The 7,500-nt window shown below is 38.2% G+C and overlaps 1 protein-coding gene across 1 annotated transcript in view; it reads right to left on the bottom strand.

The window, feature by feature from the left end:
- Nucleotides 1-3,732: 3,732 nt before the first annotated feature.
- Nucleotides 3,733-7,500, bottom strand: part of LOC125033438 — a 12,635-nt gene continuing 8,867 nt past the window's right edge. Inside the window, exons 11-15 of the mRNA XM_047624944.1 lie at nt 7,153-7,278; nt 6,565-6,681; nt 5,769-5,885; nt 4,885-5,001; nt 3,733-3,939 (exon numbers count right to left, since the gene is read on the bottom strand). Of these exons, the coding sequence (XP_047480900.1) occupies nt 3,815-3,939; nt 4,885-5,001; nt 5,769-5,885; nt 6,565-6,681; nt 7,153-7,278 (602 nt within the window). The 3' untranslated portion in view covers nt 3,733-3,814. The remainder of the gene's footprint in view (nt 3,940-4,884; nt 5,002-5,768; nt 5,886-6,564; nt 6,682-7,152; nt 7,279-7,500) is intronic.

Genomic DNA, 7,500 nt, shown 5'->3' with positions numbered 1-7,500 from the left:
CTCTTGCGTCTCGCCTCCGTCTTGCAAGCTCCAGTAAAGCGTTTGCAATACATGTGGACGCCAGTGCCAGTGGTGTGGGAGCGGTCCTCTCATGGAGAAACGAAAGTGAAGTGCTTCACTCAGTGTGTTATTTTCCGTACGGATACAAGTCTTATCCAAAGTGTCACGAAAAGGGGGCTTTGGGAATAGTGTTGGCTGTGGAAAAAATTCGAGCATGTTTAACAAGTACAATCCATCCAGCTGAAATTCTGTCGGATCACACAACCTGTTAACATTTATTGAAAATGTGAAGTTTAGAAATATCCGAGTGGTAAGGTGGATACTAACATTATAGCCATTCAGCATTAAGATCTTGAAATTTAGTGACAGTCACAATATCACAGCGGACGTACTCTCAAGATCGTAAATAGTGTAATCTACACACCGTAATCATGAACTTTATGATTTTGGACAATTATTTCAGTTTTAGCTAGTCCTGTTAAAATTAGTGACTTCTTTTAGTTTGGTAGCAGAGGTCACTCAAAAATCTTTTTCCCTTCTGATAAAAAGTTTTTTCTTGATGGGAGGTGTCAGATGAATCAATTTGTAGTATAGTGAATTAAATGCGTTTTTGTTAACATTTTAATAAAAAAACTAAGTAGCGGTATAATTGTCAGCGACGACTGAGGAGCTTATTTCCTTGCTCGTCTTGCTTTCCCTCTCTCTTTACCGTCTCGAGCGTCTACCCGTGTTCCTTGGCGGATTGCCTTGGCCACACCTCAACCTAGGCAACTCTCTAGCGCATCCCACGTTATACAGTAGCGTATATAAGCACATTTGTGCACCACGGGAGCTCCGACCGCCCACTCCCGAATGCTTTTGCCTGGTCATGTGCCGTTTCTCCCCCCCTCTATCTCTCTTTATCTCTGTGGGTGTGCAATTCACGCTTACAACTTCTCATTTCTCTGAAAATAATTTCAAAGAGCATGTAATCATGCCAATGATTACGACATTCACTTCCTTCATCAACCAACAGTAATAGATATCTCTTAAAAAGCGTCTATTAATATCAACTGAAATAATAAAAGGATAGCACTCTTGATGTCATTGCCCATGCAGTTTCCTCATCGCCAGCGCGACTGTAGACGCCATTTTCTCCCCCCCCCCCTCCCTTTGTAATGAACACAAGGGATGTGAAGTTAGAATGACCCAAAAATTCGTCTTGAAACCACCCTGTATATACCTCACTTGGTCTTTATGCATATGCATTACTCATATATACCTCGGTTTTTTTGTCTGTGGCTATGTAAGATAGAAGTACTTAATTATTTTATAGAAAGATGACACTTTATTTTAATAGTTTTATATAAAGTTTATATATTTCTATATTATCTTTTTTATTAAGATTAGGAAATTGTAAAGTATAATAGTCTACCCTACAAAGTACTGTTTTTTTGTTACCCCACCATACATTCTCTTTATTTAAAGGGTACACTTATATGTCAATAGTACCGTTAAATTAAGGTTGTATAATTGATATTTTGATTAAGAAAACACTATGTATTATTTTTTTATTGAATAAAGTAATTTAAGTTTTGTAAATTATGCATGTATAGGTTAAGAAGAACTATATGTTTGTACTATATGTGATCTGAGTAGACTTTAAATTTTGAAATATATACAGTACTAAAGCCTGATACTATTGCTATAACCATAGAGAGAGAGAGATAAAGAGATCAGAGAAGAGTGCCATACAACAGCCTGAAAGACTTTTAGATTATCATGAAATATCCGAGGTAAGAAATAATGTTCGACTGTAATTATATAATCAATAAAGTCATAAGATACTATATATTTGATTTATAAAACAAAGGAAAGTAAATATTGGAGATCAAACTAGAAATTAGAGATAAATAGTATGTCTTCTTCACAGCTGGAGGCTGGCACATGGCACTGAACAACATCCGATGTATCTCTCTCATTATTATTAAGAATTTAAAACCCATTCAAAGCGTAAGTGTTCTTAACATTTATAATGGTATACTATTTAAATGATGTTTAGTCAAAATTTACTAGAATGTGCATACAATTACTCAGATCATGTATAATAAAATAAGTGCTATACGTAATTTGTTTGTTTGCAAGATATATTTTGTTCTTTTAAGAAATGACTTAATTAGATTTATAACTTTATATTGTTTTATCATTCCTAAACTAGAATATTGTTTCTTTTCTAGGAATGGGTTTATATCTTTGGTTTATTGTTTTGTTTATTGTTTTGTTTATTTTTTTAGTTTATATATTTTAGTTTTTTTATGGTTTTGCTGAAGATTGGATTTATTGGTTCCTGGTGCTGTGCACAAGAATGAAAGAAAATATCTTTTGGGAGCCCAGGAGAAGATAGCTGAGAAGACCAACTAGTGACAAGTTGGAGTAGCTGAATATTTTGGTAAATGTATGTTTATATTATTGTAAAAGTGTAATGATTTATGATTCATAATGTTAACTAAAATTTGTAAGCTTATTAAGTGTTTTGATATTACCCCTTCTCTCAGTTACCTCTAAGGTTGAAATTAGATCATAAATACCCTGTATGATTAATCCTCTTTTATGGTGTGGGTTCTAAAGGTAAATTTTGGAGAAACCACACCTAGGAAATAACAGATAGTGCCCATCTGGATAAAATATTTGAGTGGTTCCCAGAGAGGGCGCGACAACTTGTAGGGACAGGCAGAGCGGTGTCCACGCCTGTCGCACGCCCGTGTATCTGGGACCTCGCCCACCGCCGTGCTCCGGTCATCTTGATCACAGTTCTTAGCTAACCTTGCCACTGTCATTATTATCGTTATTGCTGACATTTTTATCAGTGTCATCATTGGTGTAACTAGCGAGACCAGGAGAAAATTCCGCGGAAGAAGAGTAACTTCTCCCATACATCTGCCCCTTCCCTCCTCTGTCCTCTTCCCTTAACTTCCCCTCCTCCTTCCCCTTCCCTCACCCCTCCATCCCTCAGTACTCTCTGGGCCCCCTTTCCCCTCCCCTATCTCTTTTTCCCTTCAAGCCCTCCTCCCCCATCTCCTCTTTGAGACCCTTTCCCTTCCCTCCACCTGTGTGTGTGTGTGTGTGTGTGTGTGTGTGTGTGTGTGTGTGTGTGTTATTATTGTTTTTGTTGTGATTTTAATTCTTCTTTTTGAGTGTGTTTGTGTTTTATATCTCTCTGTCTCTTTCTTTCTTTCTTCGATAAATACATTGTTTAAAGGAAACCTCAAAGACGAATAGCTTATAACAATTCATTTATTCTGACGTTTCATTCGTATTCACAAATGTTACCAAAAAGTGAGAATGCCGCTAATAATTTCATTGCAGCCTCTAATATTAATTATTTGTGTCACTTATTGCGAATGACTTCTTGATGTACATTGCGATGATGAAACGCTATGTGTAAATTATTAAGTTTCACTCCTATGATTACTGAAAGATTAGAAAACCCAATACTCTTCTTCTTCTTATGTATGTTCTACTTCTCTTTTCTTCTTGTTGTTCTTCTTCTTCTCCCCCTCCACCTCTTTTTCTTTTTCTTCTTCTGTATGGTCTTCCCTTTTTTCTTCTTATTCTTCTCCTCCTCTTCCTCCTTCATCTCTTCTTCTGTATGTTCTTCTTCTTATTCTCCTCCCCCTCCTTCTCCTCCTCTTGCTCCTTCTTATATTTCTCCTCCCCCCCTCCTCCTCCTCCTCCTCCTCCCCTCAACTCTTCCCTCCTCTATCTCCCCTCTCCTCCTTCTTCGCCTCCTCCTTCCCCCTCCTCCTCCTCCTCCTCCAGCTCCTTCGCCTTCCTCCTACACGGTCGTGCCAACGCCTTCGTTTATGAGGACAGAAATGCCATTTTCACAAAGGTACTCGTTCCCATTGTCTTGAAAAGTAGATCCGCTCATGTGCCAGTTACCCTGACTGTCAGCGCAGCCTGTCGGATTAATGTTATTCATTGTCATTAGCAGATAATTAGCGGTATTCATTAGTAGAGAGTTAATTATATTTGTTAGCAGATTAATTAATGTTATTTGTTGTTATCAACGGATAATGCATGGTATTTATTGTCCTTAGCGGATGATTAACGTTATTTTTTGTCATAAGCAGGTGATGAATGTTGTTTATTGTCATTAGCAGATATTTACTAATTCTCATTGGGAGATGATTAATGTTATTTATTGTCATGGCTGATAATGAATGTTATTTACTTAGTATTACTATTAGTTTTGCTATGAGTATCAACACTGGTATGATTTTAGTTGGAATGGTAACAGTAGTTGTTATAGTAGATGCATTAGTGTCATTATCATTATGACTTTTGTTATTATCTTTACAACGTTGATGACATCATGGTATTGATTGTTGTTGGTGATAATGCTGTTATCATCATTATTATCATTATCATTATTTACTGTTACTATTACTATTACTATTGTTATTATTACCATTATCATTATTACTATCATACTTCGGCTTATTACTATTATCATTATCATTATTATCATTATCATTGTCATTATCATCATAATTACTATTATCATTCATTATCATTATCATTATTAATATTATTATTATTATTATTATTATTATTATTATTATTATTATTATCATGATCATTATCATTATCATTATCATTATTAATATTAATCATTATCATTATCATTATCATTATTATCATTATCAACATTATCATTACTATCAACATCATAATTATTCTGTTTCATTATTAGCATTAAACACTTACTCTCCTTCTATTCAACTCGTCCCAGAAATAAAACAAATGCATGAATAAATGAAATAAAACGGAATAATAGAACCGGGGAATACTGATTAAACAAATAATAATAATAACGAAACGAAATCAAAAGGATATACTCACATTCCTCGGCGTGCGCAGGTGTCCATGTGTTGGTGCCATTTATACAGATAAATACTTCGCAGCCCACCGTTACAGTCTCCATATGTTGGTGCCAGTTACCCGTAGCGTCCCTGCAACCTTTGTGGAGAAGAGGCGAAAAAGGTTGATTGGTAATAAGAGAGGGTATGTGTGTGTGTGTGTGTGTGTGGTCTATAGACACACATACACATACACACATACACACGCATAAACATACACACACACTGACATACACACACATACACATACAAACACACACACACACACACACACACACACACACACACACACACACACACACACACACACACAAAACACACACACACACACACACACACACACACACACACACACACACACACACACACACACACACACATATATATATATATATATATATATATATATACGTATATATCTATATATAATGTATTAATCAGAATGATATGATAATCTATTATAACAAAAAACAACGGATCCTCAACCAATCAAAATTCTGTTTATTGGTCCGAAAAAATAAATTTGTCAACATGCCTTTTATATGCTGTGTTAGAGCAGTCGCACTGTGAATTATGCCGCACTATCCGAATATTCAATACCATTATTAATGTGACAATATTTTTCCTAGTGACTTTTTTTCGAACACGAATGGCCTCAGCATTACAAAACACACATGAAAGCGCGCGCACACACACACACACACACACACACACACACACACACACACACACACACACACACACACACACACACACACACACACACACACACACACACACACACACACACACACACGCACAAACACACACGTGCACAACCCCCCCCCCACACACACACACATACAAAATCAGAAAAAAAAAACTCACAGTCGTGCGCCGGGTAATATGAAAACGATGCAACGCCGCTGTTACAGACGAACTCTTTGCACTGGTCACTGTACAATGCCCCGTTTTCATGCCATTCGCCCGAGCTATCCATACAGCCTGAGCGAAAGAAAGCATAATATAATAATAATGAGTTTATATACAAATGAGTTAGATTAGTGTAAGCTCATGAATAGAAGTTAATTAAGATATAAATAGCGTGTTAGGCAGTAGGAAGGCATATCTCTCAAGCGGGCAAAATGCAACCCGCCCGAGTTTTGGACGTAATCTTAAGACGTCCGCCCTTCTGAACAAGGGCGTAATATTACGTCATCCGCCCCTCTGTACAAGGACGTAATATTACGCCATCCGCCCTTCTGAACAAGGACGTAATATTACGTCATCCACCCTTCTGAACAAGGACGTAATATTACGTCATCCGCCCTTCTGAACAAGGACGTAATATTACGTCATCCGCCCTTCTGAACAAGGACGTAATATTACGTCATCCGCCCTTCTGAACAAGGACGTAATATTACGTCATCCGCCCTTCTGAACAAGGACGTAATATTACGCCACCCGCCCATTCCAACAAAGACGTAATAACACGCCACCCGCCCTTTCCAACAAGGACGTACTATTACTCCACCCGCCCTTCCCAACAAGTACGTAATATCACGCCATCCGCCGTTTGAGGATGAAATGGACAACAAAATATTACTCTACCAACCCTTCCCAGCAAGTACGTAATATTACGACATCCGCCGTTCGAGGGTGAAATGGGCAACTCGGGACTCACATCTGTCCACGACTTGATGCTGAAGGATCGACGTGCCGTCCTCGCACAGGTAGGCATCACACATGTACACGTACGTCTCCCCGTTCGCGTGCCATTTTCCGTCCACGTCCCGACAACCTTGAGAATAAAAACAATGGTGTGATAAAAGGGGGATAAAGTAGGGGAGAATAGAAGGGGAAGAGAGATAGGGAAGGAGAAGGAGCGAGCGAGGGTGGGTAGGTTGGGGTGGGGGGGAGGAAGGGAGGAGGGGGGGAGAGAAGGAAGGTGGGAGGGAGGGAGGGAGAGGGAGAGGGAGAGGGAGAGGGAGAGAGAGAGAGAGAGAGAGAGAGAGAGAGAGAGAGAGAGAGAGAGAGAGAGAGAGAGAGAGAGAGAGACCGAGAGAGAGAGAGACAATAGAGAGAGAGAGATAAAAGAGAGAGAGAGAACCCAAAATCAAACAACGATTTCAACTCCCAATTCCAAACAAGCCTAACACGAAAACAAACAAACAAACAAACTCACACATCCATCTCATCAAACCTTAGGAATGACTTTACCAACAACAACAATACTAAAAAAAAAAAAAAAAAAAACACAAAATAAACTCACAATTATAAACAGCTTGATGCCCTTGGTGAAGCCTCTCTTGAAAGCCTCCCTGACACACGTATTCGACACAGTTCTCCGTAAATGTTTCTCCGTCTTGATACCAACGCCCGTCTTGAGTCCCGCAACCTGTGGGGAAGAATATATAGGTCAGGTTTCGTATATTATTTGTCTGTGTGTTTGTCTGTGCGCGATAGGTTTTTTTTTTTTTTGTGTGTCTAATGAGTGGATTTTTTGTTCTTTTTGTTTCGTACTTAAATAGTGATGGTTAGGTGATACGGATGAAATAGTGACAAAGTAAAAGAAAGATAAATATAAAATAATGATGATGATAAAATGATAATGGTGATA

This window comes from Penaeus chinensis, chromosome 16 (genome assembly GCF_019202785.1).
Source record: "Penaeus chinensis breed Huanghai No. 1 chromosome 16, ASM1920278v2, whole genome shotgun sequence".
NCBI lineage: Eukaryota > Metazoa > Arthropoda > Malacostraca > Decapoda > Penaeidae > Penaeus > Penaeus chinensis.
The sequence above is the reverse complement of the archived record's forward strand: the minus strand, read 5'-3'. Positions and strand labels throughout refer to the sequence as shown.